This window comes from Strongylocentrotus purpuratus, unplaced genomic scaffold (assembly GCF_000002235.5).
Source record: "Strongylocentrotus purpuratus isolate Spur 01 unplaced genomic scaffold, Spur_5.0 spur5_scaffold_1, whole genome shotgun sequence".
NCBI classification, from domain to species: domain Eukaryota; kingdom Metazoa; phylum Echinodermata; class Echinoidea; order Camarodonta; family Strongylocentrotidae; genus Strongylocentrotus; species Strongylocentrotus purpuratus.
The window spans coordinates 4,033,746-4,050,612 of record NW_022145594.1 but is presented as its reverse complement, the minus strand read 5'-3'; the positions used below and the strand labels follow the sequence as shown (position 1 = coordinate 4,050,612).

General features: G+C 40.1%; 3 protein-coding genes across 7 annotated transcripts in view; 2 read left to right on the top strand and 1 right to left on the bottom strand.

Annotated features, from left to right (window-relative positions):
• Positions 1-10,947, bottom strand: part of LOC589364 (cilia- and flagella-associated protein 91) — a 32,824-nt gene extending 21,877 nt beyond the window's left edge. For both annotated transcript variants that reach the window (XR_004062577.1, XM_030977535.1), the window contains exons 1-3: positions 10,736-10,947; positions 1,285-1,361; positions 431-588 (exon numbers count right to left, since the gene is read on the bottom strand). Coding sequence is in view for 1 of the 2 variants with exons in the window: in XM_030977535.1 (XP_030833395.1) it covers positions 431-588; positions 1,285-1,361; positions 10,736-10,802 (302 nt within the window). In the remaining variant the exon portion in view is untranslated. The remainder of the gene's footprint in view (positions 1-430; positions 589-1,284; positions 1,362-10,735) is intronic.
• Positions 1,823-9,766, top strand: LOC100889039. 4 transcript variants are annotated; one of them, XR_004062576.1, is made up of 2 exons: positions 1,823-9,081; positions 9,672-9,766. XR_004062576.1 is itself a non-coding variant. In XM_030977534.1 (2 exons), exons 1-2 carry the CDS (start codon positions 2,742-2,744, stop codon positions 9,674-9,676), a joined length of 5,277 nt encoding a protein of 1,758 aa, XP_030833394.1. In that variant the 5' UTR covers positions 1,823-2,741; the 3' UTR covers positions 9,677-9,766. The 4 variants fall into 4 exon arrangements, 2 of the variants coding, with proteins under 2 accessions (XP_030833394.1, XP_030833393.1); XR_004062575.1 differs by having other exon boundaries at positions 1,823-8,209; positions 8,262-9,699; XM_030977534.1 differs by having other exon boundaries at positions 1,823-8,013.
• A 241-nt stretch (positions 10,948-11,188) lies between the features above and the next one.
• Positions 11,189-16,867, top strand: LOC100890243. Its single transcript, XM_003726584.3, has 2 exons — positions 11,189-11,313; positions 15,926-16,867. Exon 2 carries the CDS (start codon positions 16,008-16,010, stop codon positions 16,569-16,571), a length of 564 nt encoding a protein of 187 aa, XP_003726632.1. The 5' UTR covers positions 11,189-11,313; positions 15,926-16,007; the 3' UTR covers positions 16,572-16,867.

Sequence of the window (16,867 nt, the reverse complement as noted above, 5' to 3'; positions counted from 1 at the left end):
TTTGCCGTCCTTTACCCAGGAGACATTAGGCACCTGCCTGGAGTCGAGTGCATGCAGAAAACCATTGTGATTGACACTTTGCTGAACATTATCCAGCATGCAGTACAGTACATATGACTAGCACACATAATATTGGGCAAAATACATTTGTCATTGAAATTAGCTTAGGAAAACTAAAAAGAGAGCTCGGGTGCAATGATCCCTTCTCCCTCCCTAAATTTTTCGACCAAAATTGTTATTACCTTTCATGCAAAATTTCTTTCCTTGTTTAGTTGTTGTAATTTTGGTTGCTTGTCACAGATATATTTTCCGTGTAAATCACTGCCACCAAAAAAAGTGTGCTCACACTTTTGTAAAAAAGGGCACCTCCCCACCTCCTCCCCCTCCCTGCCCCTTTACATAAACCTTGATCCACCCCTGCAATACTCACGTCTTATATCTGACAAGAGCCTCCCTCCCCTGGTCTGCGTAGCCCCTCCACTGCCTGGACACAAAGCGAGGTACGGGGTCGGTGGGATCCAGGCGGACGTTGAACCTTGGGAAGTGGCGAAGGGAACTGAACATGGTGTTGAACTGGGGAACTCGACCCTGTAGATGGAGTTTTAAAAAAAAGACAGTTAGTTTAGCAGAGGTATTCAACAGATCATAGGTTGTACGAGGAAGTTTCACAAGAAGCCATCCAGACAATTATCATCTACTGCTGCAATACCCATGGGCCATAGAAAATAATAGTGTGAAACATGCTTTAGTGATCAGCAGAACAGAAAAAATAACACTTACCAAAAAAAACTTCGTCAAAATTTTTTTTAAAGCACATTTTTGTCTCCCTCATGTAGTTCTTTGCAAGCAGGTTAACTTCATATATTTCAACACAGAAAAATACTATTTTATTGTTATGGTTCCTACCTCAAATTAAGTTGGTTCTATTTACATTACAGTTTTTAAAGATATAAACAGATTCCTCTATCACATTTTCCTTTTAAATGTAATGTCTCTTTGGAAGAAGTAAGTGCACTGTTCACATCAGGAATATTGATTTTGTTCCTTTATTGCTGTGAAGTTAATGTATATTCGAGATAATGTAAACATTGCATAGTAAACAAGCTTTGTTCAGTCTTTGGCTGAAATGCAATGTAACTACCATTATTAAAATGAATTAAATAATTGAATTGTTGTTGTTATTGTTGTTGTTGTTGCTGTTGCTGGTGTTCTGGTTTGATGCACTTAGTGTGTGTATGTGTATTTGTTTTATTGTTTTGTTTTTAGTTGTTTCAAAAGACTTACCACTCTCTCCACGGTAGTATTAGCTCTGAATGTAGCTCTGCCATGGTCTCTTTCACTTGATAATGTATAAATGGGGTCTGTGAAAGAAGGAACAAAAAGAATGACTCAATAATACTGAAACACATCATCTTTCTTTCTCCTTCTTTCTTCTTCTTATTCTTCTCAGTGAATTCCCTTTTGTTCTTCTTCTTCTTCTTTCTTTCTTTCTTCTTGTCATCCTTCTTCTTCCTCTCAGTAAATTTGTGACCTACAGTAGGCCTCATTGCATACTTAAAACCTTACAAAATTTGGTGAGGGTATGAATAATTTAGTTGTTAACTATACACCCACATAGAATCTACCATGTGTCCAGACAGATTGGTTATCACGGTTATATGGCATGTCTAGACGGTTGATTTCAGACAGTAGACCTCTAATTGAAGAAGTTTATATTTTATCAAAAAGTTTTATATCTGAAAATTCATAAAGCAGTGATTTCTAACCATTTGTAAGAAATATTAAGTTTTGCATCACCCCAAGGAGTTCAATGCAAAACTGTTGATACGAGTTTTTCCCAATTTGATATTGTGACGTCAGAAGCGGGGCTTTTAGCTTGATTCTGCATTCAGGTCGTAGAGGGCGGGATTTGATTCTGTGGAGCTACTGATTTACGTGTTTTGGACATGTTTATTACACTGAAAGTCTACTGTAATTTTTGTTTTCCTGAGACAGCCCAATGTTGTAAGTAGAAAATCACTGCATATTATGATAGGTCAATATTTACTCTTTTGCCTGATGTTAATGGTGATTATAATGGTGGATTGATGTGATGTATGAAATAAGATTAGAATCATAGAACATCCTTACGTTTTGAATGTAAATGTACCACATATAAGTTTTGGTGTAAGTAGCGTATAAGATAATTCATGCTGGAAAAGTACGAAATATCCGAGTAAGGTTATGATATTATGAATGAGCAAGAAGCTCTATGAATGTATGACAGAATATGATTATGATTTAATTATGAACAGAAGATGGTCTAAACTTAGTAAGCTAGGGAAAGTAGCATTCGAGGTAAAAAGGGAAATTTTAGCCCAAAATGACAGAAAGTAGGTCAGGTCAATTTGCATGAAAAGGGTAGGCATACAGAAGAATGGAGTGATTATTTTGATACAGGAATCAAGGATAATAATGTCATTTATTTGTTATTATTCGGTGCTATGCATTTGGAAGACAGTTTGTTATATCAAACTTGATTGTTTAATTGCGTGATGCATATGTATATCAGCCATGCTGATAATTTGTTTTATCTGTTCTATCTTTTATTAAAGGTTGAACCACTCATTGGTATCATCGCAAGGGCATTGTTGTCGAGTCGTCATTGCAGTTGGGCTTAGTAATACACATAACGTCACCGTTCCTACATCAGTTCAACAACAGCTTCCAGGTCCACATCAGACTACAGACCGGCTGTTACAATGAGTACTGTTGGACAAAAGAATGCCAAAGGAGACCCTGAGGGTGGAGTCCGTCCTGAAGATTCGGCCAGCCAGTGTGGGAGCACTACATCTTCAGTGCGACTGCGGACTATGGCACGTAGAGCTGCTTTAGCTGTTGAGGCTGAAGCACTGAAACAGAAGATGGCGCTGGAAAAGGAGGAGTTAGCTTTGAAACAGCGTAAAGCTCAGCTAGATATGGATACCAGGATGAAAATATCTGATGCTGAGACACAAGTCTATTTGAATGAAGCGGATAGGCTATTGTCGGGTGAAGCTAGTGCTCCTCAGAAACATCCAGTTGAAGTGAATGAAACGTTGGCTTATCCGCTGGACTCTGGAATGCCAACGCCAACCCAGGTTGAACAGAGTACGAAGCCAACGGAGGCTTTGTTGCTGCAGATTTTGCAGGAGGGACAGAAACAACAGAGGCAATTATTGGAGTCTCTTAATGTGCCTCAAACACAAATGATGACGTATGATGGCAACCCTCTTAAATATTGGGAATTTTGGAGGGCGTTTGAGAACTCAATAGACTGTACAAGTATCCCGGACAGTGCCAAACTGACCCGCCTTCTATACTACTGCGAAGGAGATGCCCGCAAAATCTTGCAGCCTTGTAGTATTATGCCATCTGGCGAAGGGTATATGAGGGCGAAGGCCATGCTACAAGAGAGGTTTGGTACACCCTTCATGATAGCTGATGCATGGATCAGGAAAGTGACCGGAGGGCGGAAGATCACCGGACGGGACAAGAGGGCCCTAAGAGAATTCGCAGATGAACTGCAAGTTTGCTCACTGACTTTAGATGCCATGGGTTACATTGGCGATTTGTCACCACAGTTAGTCCTTGTCCAGATAGTTGAACGACTACCACTATACTTATGCGGGAGATGGCTGAGTGTGGTACGAAGAATCAGGCGAGAGGATAGACTTCCTAACATATTTGACCTGGTGGATTTTGTCCAAGGTGCAGCCGATGAGGAGAATGATCCGGTCTACGGAAGGCTTCTTACCAAGGATCAGGGCGGTAGAGGCACCTCCCAGAACAAGAAGTCGACAGGACTGAAGAAGGGTGCTTTCTCCACGACAGCCACAGGCAATGATGTGACACCACAGCTGTGTGTGATATGCAAGGAATCGCACAGTCTGTTTGGCTGTGACAAGTTCAAACGAATGCAGCTAGATGACCGGCTGAAACTGGTGAGGGAAAACAGGCTTTGTTTTAACTGTTTGGAGAAGGGACACATGTCGAGATACTGTAAACTAAAGAGGGTATGTTCAGTTTACGGATGCAACAGAAAACATACTAAGTTTCTCCATCAGCAGAAACCAGAACAACCTCAGCAAGCACAAGAGGAAGCTGTTAGTCCTTCACCTGAGAAGATTGAGAGTCATGTCACAGGGGCCGGGAACATGAAGGTGCTATTGCCAATCGTTCCTGTCTGGGTTTATGCGGCAGGCAGTAATATTGGTGTAGAGACTCTAGCACTGTTGGATTCAGGCTCGACAAGTACCTTTTGTACTAAGAAGTTGGCAGCAAGAGTGAAGGCAAGTGGATTGTCCAGTATAGTGTCTGTCTCAACTCTGGAAAGAGCCAACAGCGAACTTCAGACCAGTGTTGTAAGCCTGAAAGTTGCAGCAAAGTCATCATCCAGGATGGTGAATCTCCCTAAAGTCTATACCAAGACAGACATTAACATTAATCCAGATCACATGCTAAAGAAGGAGGATGTTGACAAACTCCAACATCTCACAGATGTCGACTTTCCATCGACTACCAAACTGCAGGTGGATCTGCTGATTGGGCAAGATTATCCAGAGCTTATTTGTCCCCTCGAGATACGACGTGGTGAGCCAAGAGACCCTTATGCAGTAAGGACAGTGCTGGGGTGGACCCTGAATGGGCCGGTTCAGAGTGATGGTAGGAGGATGGCTGTGACGTCACACTATATCTCAGATGAAATATCCCTTGAAGACCAATGTAAGCTGTTTTGGTCTCTAGAAGGCATTGAAACCCTCCATTGTGATGCTAAAGGAATGTCAGTCAAGGACCGAGAGGTATTGAAGCTATGGGAGGATAATGTGGTAATGAATGGAGGTCACTATCAACTGCCCATACCATTCAAAGAACGACCCCCGCCACTTTGTGACAATAGATGGATGGCCCAGCAGAGACTCCATTCACTTAGAAGACGACTTCTCAGGGATACGGCAATGCATGCTAAGTATACACAGGGCATGGCTGACCTAGTTGCCAAGGGCTACGCCGAGGAAGTTGATGAAACTCAACCGCCAAATGGAACTTGTTGGTACCTACCACATCACCCAGTGATAAATCCGAAGAAGCCAGACAAACTTCGGATTGTGTTTGATTGTGCTGCCAAGTGCTTAGGAGTTGGTCTGAACGATGTGGTGATGCAAGGGCCGGATCTGACCAACAAGTTGACTGGTGTACTTCTTCGATTTCGTCGAGCACCAATTGCCATCATGGCTGATGTGGAAGCCATGTTCCACCAGGTAACAGTCCATCCAGATGAACGAGATGTACTTCGCTTCTTGTGGTGGCCTGATGGAAGAGTGGATGAAGATCCTAAGACCTACAGGATGTGTGTGCACCTGTTTGGGGGCACATGGAGCCCCAGCTGTTGCTCGTTTGCCATGCGGCAAACAGCAAAGGACTATGGAGATCAGTGCAATACACAAGCACCAAGAGTAGTAGAGATGAATTTCTACGTAGACGACTGCCTGGTCTCTGTTGAAGAGGAAGATGAAGCTATAAGACTGGCATCAGAATTGAGAACCTTGTTGCAGAAGGGTGGATTTCGACTCGCTAAGTGGATGAGTAGCAACACAAGAGTTCTGCAAACCATACCAGTACAAGATCGGGCCAAGCAAGTGGTTGGACTCGACCTGAACTTTGATGCCCTACCAATAGAGCGTGCACTTGGTATGATATGGGATGTAGAAAGAGATAGCTTTGTCTACAAGATTCAGGTGAAGGACAAGCCTTTAACACGAAGAGGACTCTTAAGTGTTGTTTCTTCTGTCTACGACCCTTTGGGATATGCTAGCCCATTTGCACTGAGAGGGAAGTTGATTCTTCAGGAGTTGACCCGGAAGAAGCTGAACTGGGATGAGCCTATCCCTGACAGTGATGCAAAGAAATGGAAGGCTTGGATTGAGGAACTTCCACAGATGGAAGGAGTTGAGGTCAGTAGATGTGTCAAGCCTCACGACTTTGGCAGGGTAACTGATTACGAGATCCACAACTTCTCTGATGCATCTGAAGTAGCCTACGGGGCTGTATCATATCTAGTGATGAGGAATGAGGAAGGAGAGGTGCATAGCAGTATCATCATGGCCAAGTCACGCCTTGCTCCAGTAAAGACCGTTACCATACCTCGACTAGAATTGATGGCAGCTACACTTGCTGTGAATATGGATGTCGTGATAAGAGGAGAGCTAGACCTGCCTGTGAAGAAATCATACTTTTGGACTGACAGTATGATAGTGTTGCACTACATAAAGAATGAACATAGAAGGTTCCGTGTCTTTGTGTCAAACAGGGTGGCTATGATACACAATGCCACAGAGATAGACCAATGGAGACATGTTGGCACAACGGAGAATCCGGCGGACATCGTATCCAGAGGCATGTCACCGTCTAATCTGAAAGATGAGGAGAAGTGGTTTGTGGGACCAGCCTTTCTACAACAGCCGGAGGAGAGATGGCCCACATGTCCCATAGAGAAGGATGGGATCAGAGAGGACGATCCAGAGGTGAAGCCTGTAGTCCAGATCTTTGCTACAAGTGAGGGCAAGAAGTGCATCGACCAGCTCTTCATGCACTATTCTTCCTGGACGAGACTACGCAGAGCGGTAGCTTGGTGGCTGAGGTTAAAGGAAACCCTTAGAAGGAATGTAAAGAACTGTACTCCAGTTAAAGAATTGAGCAGACACTTGACAGTGGAGGACTTGAACTATGCTGAAAATGCCATCTTTCAGCATATTCAGACCGAGTCGTTCGATGAGGAGATGACAACCTTAAGGGAGAGAGTAAGAGATCCACAGGGACGAGAGAGAACCGTGAAGAAAGGGTCGAGGCTTGCAAAGTTAGATCCTATTTTGCAAGATGGTCTACTGAGGGTAGGAGGCAGGCTTGGAAGTGCACAGATCCCAGACACTGCAAAGCATCAGGTGATACTGCCTAGAAGGCATCATGTGTCAGCACTGTTGGTATGGCACATACACAAGAAGGTTGGTCATCAAGGCCAAAATCATGTTTTGGCAGAGCTCAAGCAGTACTATTGGATTCTGGGAGCTGGGGTCCTGGTGAGAGGCTTGGTGAGAAAGTGTGTTACTTGTCGTCGCTACCAGGCCAAGGTCGGCAAGCAGAAAATGGCTGATCTACCTGCCTTCCGAGTAGAAGCTGATGAGCCAGCATTTACTCATGTGGGGATGGACTACTTTGGCCCTTACGAGATCAAGTGTGGGCGCTCTGTAAGAAAGAGATACGGCGTGATATTCACATGCATGACAACTAGAGCTATCCACATCGAGGTTGCCAATTCTTTAGACACCAGCTCATGCATTGATGCCATCAGACGCATGATGAGCAGGAGAGGACCAATAAAGAGGTTGGTCTCGGACAATGGCACCAATTTGGTAGGCGCTAAAGCTGAGCTGAGGAAGGCACTGAGTGATTGGAACGTTGATGAAATCTCAAACTTCACGGCTAATCACAGTATAGATTGGAGTTTCAACCCGCCAGGGGCCTCACATCATGGCGGTGTGTGGGAGAGGCAGATAAGAACAGTCAGGAAAGTACTGCATGCTCTTCTCAACGAGCAGTATTTAAGGACATGTCAGTCGGAGGAGCAGCTTCACACTCTGATGTGCGAGGTAGAGGCAATCATTAACAGCAGGCCTCTTACTCGTGTCTCTGATGATCCTGGAGATCTGGAAGTCATCACGCCCAGCAGTCTGCTACACATGAAGCAGACCTCAGCACCACCTCCGAGTAAGTCCACTGAGGGAGATGTCTTCGCCAGGAGACGTTGGAGGCAGATGCAGTACCTGGCTGATCTCTTTTGGAAGAGGTGGATTAGGGAGTATCTACCTAGTCTACAGCAACGTCAGCGGTGGCAGCAGCCTGAACGCAATCTTCAGGTTGGTGACGTGGTTCTCATCGCAGACGGAACTGTGCCGAGGTGTTGCTGGCTGATGGGACGCGTTTTAGAAGTGTACCCTGGTAAGCGGGGATATGTACGTAGCGTGAAGGTTAAGACTGCAACGTCGACACTCGTCAGACCCATCGCGAAGCTTTGTTTACTTCTCGAGCAAGAGGAATCGCGATAGACGACTTCGAGAAGTTAGCCATTTTGATTTATTGTTTTAGAGCTGATACAGAATAATTCCAGTTCAATTCAAGATAGGGATTACTTTAGGTAGCGTTGAGCAAGAAACATTCAACTTCTGTGGACACAGCATCTAGTTTAGGTAGCGTTGAGCAAGAAACATTCAACTTCTGTGGACGCAGCATCTAGTTTCGCATAAATGGATTCGGTTTAGATTCGGTTCAACAAGAAGAGACTTTACTACAGTGATATTATACAGATACTTTGTGTTTCGTAGTTACTTGCTGAAATGTGTAATTGAAATGAAGCACAACTCATTTCTAGTTAGAATTCAATTTCTAAAGATAGTATTCTGATTGTTATACAATAGTTTTTTGTAATCAGAAGATAAGGAAATGTTTAATTGAATTGAAGCATAACTCATTTCTAGTTAGAATTCAGTTTCTAAAGATAGTATTCTGATGGTAATACAATAGTTTTTGTAATCAGAAGTTAAGGAAAGAAATACAGGTAGTATGTCCTTATTGTCATATTATTAGTGTTCTGCTATTCGGTAAGGACATATGTTTCCATAGCAACCACCTTTTTTGGATTTAAAGGGACTGTATTTATTCGGTTAGGAAATATGTTTCCATAGCAACCACCTTGTTTGGATTTAAAGGGAAGTCTGTATTTATCGAAGTCTTGAAATTTCAAGAGAGTGACAGTTTTGTTATACATGTCGGCAGTGAAAAGTTTGGTAAATTCAAAGTATTCGGTTAATTTAAGGGGCCGGGATGTTGATACGAGTTTTTCCCAATTTGATATTGTGACGTCAGAAGCGGGGCTTTTAGCTTGATTCTGCATTCAGGTCGTAGAGGGCGGGATTTGATTCTGTGGAGCTACTGATTTACGTGTTTTGGACATGTTTATTACACTGAAAGTCTACTGTAATTTTTGTTTTCCTGAGACAGCCCAATGTTGTAAGTAGAAAATCACTGCATATTATGATAGGTCAATATTTACTCTTTTGCCTGATGTTAATGGTGATTATAATGGTGGATTGATGTGATGTATGAAATAAGATTAGAATCATAGAACATCCTTACGTTTTGAATGTAAATGTACCACATATAAGTTTTGGTGTAAGTAGCGTATAAGATAATTCATGCTGGAAAAGTACGAAATATCCGAGTAAGGTTATGATATTATGAATGAGCAAGAAGCTCTATGAATGTATGACAGAATATGATTATGATTTAATTATGAACAGAAGATGGTCTAAACTTAGTAAGCTAGGGAAAGTAGCATTCGAGGTAAAAAGGGAAATTTTAGCCCAAAATGACAGAAAGTAGGTCAGGTCAATTTGCATGAAAAGGGTAGGCATACAGAAGAATGGAGTGATTATTTTGATACAGGAATCAAGGATAATAATGTCATTTATTTGTTATTATTCGGTGCTATGCATTTGGAAGACAGTTTGTTATATCAAACTTGATTGTTTAATTGCGTGATGCATATGTATATCAGCCATGCTGATAATTTGTTTTATCTGTTCTATCTTTTATTAAAGGTTGAACCACTCATTGGTATCATCGCAAGGGCATTGTTGTCGAGTCGTCATTGCAGTTGGGCTTAGTAATACACATAACGTCACCGTTCCTACAAAAACAAATTAAAGAGTCTTATTTTTATGCAAGCAAGGTTGAAAAGTAGCCCCCGAAATTGTGTTAATATTTTTTTCCCTGAGCTCACTACTAGTCACTAGATAAGATATAAAATAATTAATGTATGCGGGCACCTCCCACAAACATGACCAAATAGTTTAGTACATAAAATATGAATGCGGACATCATAATTCGAATCCGGGCTAATTCTGACCAAAGACAACTCGGCCCAGCTGCAAAATCTGTAAGTTTTTGTCATATTACCCTAACCCTAACCCTAACTCTAATGCTAACCCTAACTCTAAACCTAACCCTTAAACTAACCCTAACCCTAAACCTGCAAAAACATTTTTGCAGCTGGGCCGAGTTTTCTTTGGTCCAAGTTAGCCCGACTCTCATAATTCGATCACTTCCAAGGATATGGTTGGGCGTTTTGTTGCCAAGAATTCTCCTGTTCCTACATGTTGCACACAAGTACAAATTTTCAACATTTTCATCGGCATTGCCATTGGGACATTTACAAATAAACAATTGAATTGTCAATTGACATTTTGTCAGATTGCATTGACTTGTCATGACTCATTGTTGATTTGCACGCAAGTTCCATCCATCATTTCTACTTTCAACTTTCAAGTTTCAGATCACGTCCAAAGAATATTTTTAATTTTATCACCATTTTTTTCTTCTCAAATATGACATAGATTGCGCATAGATCCATGCATAGATCTAGGTCTAGAATGTAGAACTATAACGTTCAGAAATCTCTTTCGACCAAAGAATCACATGCAATCATACCAACACAGTTCTCATCCACTACACTCGTATTTCAGCTTCAGCCTTCACAACACAGCTCAGCTCAGTACACACACACAACACACACTAGACTCTAGCTCTATGCACACTGCACTGCGCTATGCCAGTGGCGCGGCGAGATGGCAGCTGGCAAATCGTCGATTTTTAGCTCACTTACCGTACAAATAATCGTGTGTTCTCGCTTGCTGGATCCGCGGTCGGCGAACTGCTTGAGCTGCAGACATCTTCTAGATTTATTCTGTCAAACTTTATGCTTAAATTGTCTTACTTAATACATATAACTAGAATGTTTGAGTTAAATCAAAGTATTTCCGATCACGTTGATGCGATGGTGGTTCGGTTCATACGTCAGATCTTGATTACCGAATGGGAACCATAGTAACGTCAGCACTACTTATACAAATATTCCTTTATACGATAATCCAACCAATAAAAATAAATATTTTGGGTCATTATTATATATATTAAGTATCGCAGAATATTTTAAGATTATATCATGTGTAAATTATATTTTACATTCATCATAAACGGATCGTATTTAATGTTTTTGCCACACAAATTGGCCATAATATTTACATCGCGAATGTGACTGGTGCACAAACACATAATTTCACTCTAAGATGCCCGCACGTCGTCGGCGCACTGCTTACTAGTTATACCAAGGATAATGAGAAAGGATTCCACTTTTGTATATATTTTTCAGAAAGCCGAACAGTGCAAGTGATATATGAAGAGGTAGATATATATATATATTTCACTTTTTCCACGAGTATTATAATATGTTGTATTTTTAAGCGAACATCACATTTATGTATCAAATACGATATCATATTTTCTAGGTCAAAATAACTTGGTTTGCTGCTTTTCTGGAACGGCAAAATGAATTGATGACCTTGACTGTTTGGCGTTTTTACCGTTTGAATGCTCGCTGCAACGCACGCCACGCCTAATATATGGAAGTCATTGACCCCTTGATTTTGTGCAGAATAGCCATAGGAGAAAATGTGTACAAATTATACCATAAACAAATAGTCATAGAAGAAGAGATCGAGAATGTATCATTTATGTTTAATTATTTGACTGTTCAGATAATTGAAGCCTAAATGATTACAGTTGTATTTCACTTTCACCATTTTGATGGTGCCTTTCGTTTCCGATTATTATACATTGACTAATAATTCCTCCAACTCTATAGCTCCTTTGTGATTATTTATGTTCTAATCAATTCAGATTGGTATGATGAGGATGGGTGTTTTATTTTGAATTATATCATCTGATAGTCACCATAATTATGATTCCGTAATCAAATAATTATGAAATAAAAAGAGTAAAATAAACAGTCATGACGATCGATAAACATTCACTTCATGACGGAAATAAACGTGGTGATGAAATTTATTGTTTTCAAATAAATTCGATTCAATTCGGGCCTACAATAGGCCGCATTGTTAAAAGAATTAATGAAATATGTCTTCATGGTCGTATAGACAAGTGGATGGTTGTGTTTAATATTTTGTCTTTTTTTGTTTGGGGGGGGGGGGGCGGGTAGATTGCACTTTACATGTATTTATATCGTTTCTTTTCGTATGCAGTCAAACCTGTCTATAAAGGCCACCCAATGAAAACAGATAAAGTGGCCAGTGTAAAAAGTTGCCCTTTCCAGGCAGATTCTACAGCACACATGTCTTTCTCGAGGGAGACAAAATACAATACATGGCTTATGATAGACAGACAGGGGGCTCAAGAATTACCAAATGATGTTTTAAAGTACCGAGTGTTTTATTACTGTTTTGCTAGAATCATGCAGAATGGATATAGAGCCAGCTCTTTTGCTGGTATCAAGTCAATGTATTGTTATTATTATAAACAACTTTTGTGGCGATACAGATGCTTCCGTATTTCCGTATACTCATATAGTCGATTATATTATATTGCGAGGGAGAAGAGAAAATTTATTCAGTCAAAGATACATCACGTACCCCCCTCCCCCCCCCCCCCCCCCCCCCCCTAAACTAAACTATTTGAATAGTTTAATAGAATCAATCCGAACTATTTTTTCCAATTCTTCTTTATTTTTCTTCCTTCCTTCCAGTCTCTTTTCCTAAATAAACACGATGCGACAGAAAAAAAAGTACGAATCCCAAATATGGTCTGGGAGTTGGAACAGATAACGGTTTTGGTCCGATGAGTCTCTAAAAATAGGCATTGTAACTTGACATTGCATTTTCGCAATTCGTCTTTCATTGATAGAAAGCGGGAAAAGAAAATGATCAAAAATGCATGGAAAAAAATTAACGAGGCGTGTCGTCGAACCGTCTGTTTGAATAACAATCGAAATATTGCTGTGTTTATTTTTCACCACGGTAACCTTTGTCCTTATTTTTTTCAGTTCGTAAGAAGTATGAGAGATTCATGAGTCTTTTCAGCTTTCAGGACATGTTTGCTATTGTGACGTCATTTTATACGTTTACCTGTGTTCGTTCATAACTCGATTTCACGTAAATAAAATGCTTTTCATGGGCAATATAGAACTCACCGTGTGGAAGGCGCTCATAAGGTGGATATCATAAAGTGGATAGCGCTCTTTACTGAAGGTCTATGCTTGATTTTGAGTTCAATAATCGACTTTTTAAGAGAGAAATATTGTTGTAAGGTCTAGATTATTGTGGTAAGTATCAAAATCAGTTTTATATATGTATCGTCTTTTTCTTCTAGATGAATAATGTGTGGCTGTTGACTGTTGTACTAAAGCATATTGTTCGTAATGCCATTACTAGATCATCGACCAAGAAGCATCGAAAAGTCTCGGAGAATGAAACGTACTCGCAAAAGTTGTCCACGGAAAAGAGGATTTTTTTTTTTGGGGGGGGGGGGGTCAAAATATCCTATTATAAATCTGTACTCGTTGTTTGATATGTGTAAAGATGTTCTTTAAAAAATGGAAGTTTTATTTTGAAGATTCCCTTTTACGTGCCATGTATTCTTTATCCCGAGTTTGTTTGTGATAATAAATACATTGTGCATCACGAAAGGCTTGTCACCATGTCATAATAAAGGAACACTTTTGTTTAATAATCTCGCTTGAAGGTATATATCAGTTCTGGTCATGCGATTGCATTGTGAAAGAAACGTTGTGAAATCGATCAGAGAAGGGTGATCATCTAGCATATAAGTATTGGTGTGTACTGCAAGGTTCTAGAATCATCACAATGATAAGAAATTTGGCCCAGTCTTGGTAAAGTTACAAGCACTGTACACAGAAAGATGTGTATGGGACTGCGCGATATCAAAGGATTTTTTTTTTTTAATGTATGTGAAAGAATGTGTAGTTTTCTCTCGAGTTTGTCTCATCATGCGTGGGATCTGTGGGTGTTGGGGTTCCTGCAGCAACCCTATACATGGATGTTATTCAGTGGGTGCATATAACTAATGGACATCACATTGTAAACCTTCATATGATGAATTATCATCGAGTCCCCCACCCCCCCCCCCTTTCCCTCATTATTTTGTCAGCTTATGACAAACATATAATCTAGATGAAATACGCCATAGGAGGAAATCATTTCTGCACAGTATATGAGTAAGGATAGAACAATGTAGGAAAGAAACCAAATAGAACTTGTAAGAGATAAAGAGAAAGGAAAGGGAAAAAAATGGTAGCTAGGCCTAAACAAAAACAAGAGGCAGATAAAAGAAAAAAGATTGAAGATATGATATCAATATTATCTTGCTCCTTTCCCTTTTTTTGTTGTCTTCTTTTCATTTCAATTTTCTTGCAATTCATTTCTTTCTTCCTTGGTATCTATTCCGTATTCTTTATTTCTTCCATTCATTTATTTTGTATATATATTTTACCTTTTAACTATGTTATTCTTCTTTCTAATCCCATTTTTCTTTCTTCCTTTTCTTCCTTATGCGGTTAAGTGAGCATAGATCATAGAAATAATTTAAGTGCAAGACACAAGTATTTTATTTTTGATAAATGTCTGAATGTAGGCCTATTCTTGTTATTTATTTTATACAGTTTATAATACTGTATCACATATTCAATACCATAATGCAACCTCTGCTTGTAATATTTAGAAAGCAAACCTAGAACTGATTATTTACCCATTTATAAAAAGAACTAGACTCCCATAAATCTCAGAAAAGTAGGCCTAGGCTACTCACAAATTGCCTATCAAGACTCTTTGGCATTTACTAGTAATTAAACACAGCATTTTAATCCAGGCCGGATAGATATGATAATTTACCAAATATATCAATTAGTAGGCGGTTTCCCGGCAAAATTTGTATTATCACGTATTAGTCAAAACATATTCTTTCACATGATTGGTAATAAGAGCTTCCATTTCATATTTTGAGAGGGGGCTTTTCCAAAACCGGTCTATACCTTTAAGTTTACTTTAGTGGAGGTGTCGAGGTATAGTGGTTCATTCACTTGACTCTGATCAACCAAGGGTTGACGGTTCGAACCTCAGCCCGGCACTTGCGTCTTTTGGCAAGAAGTTAATTCACACTGGCCTCGCTCCACAGAATGGGTACCTAACAGCTTCTGGGGTAATAATAATTGAAGGGCCCTAAGAGAGAACAGTACTGAAGCTGATGAAGCCGCCCTGAGAAATTAGATTAGTATACTATTATTATTCTTGCAAGAGATGCCAGCCGTTCTATTAACCATTTGCCCGTGCACTTAGAAATGAACCGTTGTTAACAACATTATAGTGTAAGCAACTTGTGTCGCAATGGCTCCTTTTTTAAGAAAAAAAGCAGGAGAAAAAATACTGTCATGTTGCCCACACAATAATTATAGTAAATAATTAATGTCCTGGATGTTGATGTTGGTGCCTCTTTTGTCCGTTTCTATTCTTATTTATTTATTTATTTATTTATTTATTTATGCATGCATGTTCACAATTTCACAATCCATTGAAGTTAACATCACATGAAAAATTAATATAATATAACAAATCATTTTCAATTTTACAATCCATTTGAATTAACTTCACGTGAAAAAGAATATAACATTGTTTTATCCACAAGTTGGAACTAATATACAGCTTGAAGAATGAACACACAAAGGTGATGAAACATAAGCAAATAGAGCTTGAATCGTAACAACACCTTTCAAATATATAATATATGACAAATAAAATTCCTAAAGTTTTGTAGTGAACTATTTACACTACGCAAGGGATGTTGTGCTTCTGACGTCACATCCACTTGAACCGTTATCATAATATTGTCATGTTGCCCACATATTGATTTAAAATATTTAATACAGAAGCATTTCCCTTAATTATATGTTGTTGTTGCCTAATTTATTTATCTGTTTACGCTCTTGCAGGTACTGTAGTCCTGTTCTCTAGATTTTATACTACTGTTAACAGCGGCACTCCTTCATCTGGGAAGAGGCGAGATAAAACAAGATGGACGTCCGGTACAGGGAAAAGCTACAACAGAATGCAGACGTCATCATCGACGAGATCGATGCGGAGCACGTGTGTCTATACCTCAACGGAACGGTCCTCACGTCCTTCGAAGTCGATAAGATCTACGCTGTCAAGTCCCGCCAGGAGCGCGCACGGCGACTTCTCAACCTGATCATGACCAAAGACACCCTGGCGTATCAACACTTCCGGTACGCGCTCCGCGAGCGATACTCGGATATCGTACGCAAGTTGGACAATACGGCCGTCTGCACTAATTCGGAAAATGAGAATGGAGAGTTTGAACAGAAGCGCGTCTTGAAGCGGCGTGACTCACTCGTCCTCAACATACAGACTGAAGAACTTGTGGATTACATGAAGCAAGAGGGCGCGCTAACCAATGATGATTGTAACAGGATAAGGGCTGGTGCGAGCAAGGAGGACAAAGCGAGGATTATGGTGGACTCACTCTCGGACAAGGGACCTCAGGCCTACAAGACTTTGTCACTAGCCATCAGGGCCAGACAACCAAAACTCGCTAAAATATTTGAGAAAACAGACTGAGGCATTTGAAGTTAGGCCTATTTTAAACAAAAAAGAGTTGTTAAACAAAAAGTTGGTATATTGATCCTCATATACTCGACAAAACCTACTCATGTGGACAAAATATGACTGCTGAAATATATTCATTTACTCCAAAATATGCTGGGCGACAAAATATGTATTAGCATATTGCGCTCCTGTTATCATTGGTGTATATGGACGAATACTATATGCGCTATACATGTATAGCCGTATTGGGAAGAAATTTCGAATTCTAGAGAAAAACGTTTTAAAATAAACTCAGTCTATGTTGAAAA

Excerpts from the sequence above, each read along its gene's own strand:
- LOC100889039 (XM_030977533.1), top strand. The coding sequence starts at position 2,742 with ATGAGTACTGTTGGACAAAAGAATGCCAAAGGAGACCCTGAGGGTGGA.
- LOC100890243 (XM_003726584.3), top strand. The coding sequence starts at position 16,008 with ATGGACGTCCGGTACAGGGAAAAGCTACAACAGAATGCAGACGTCATC.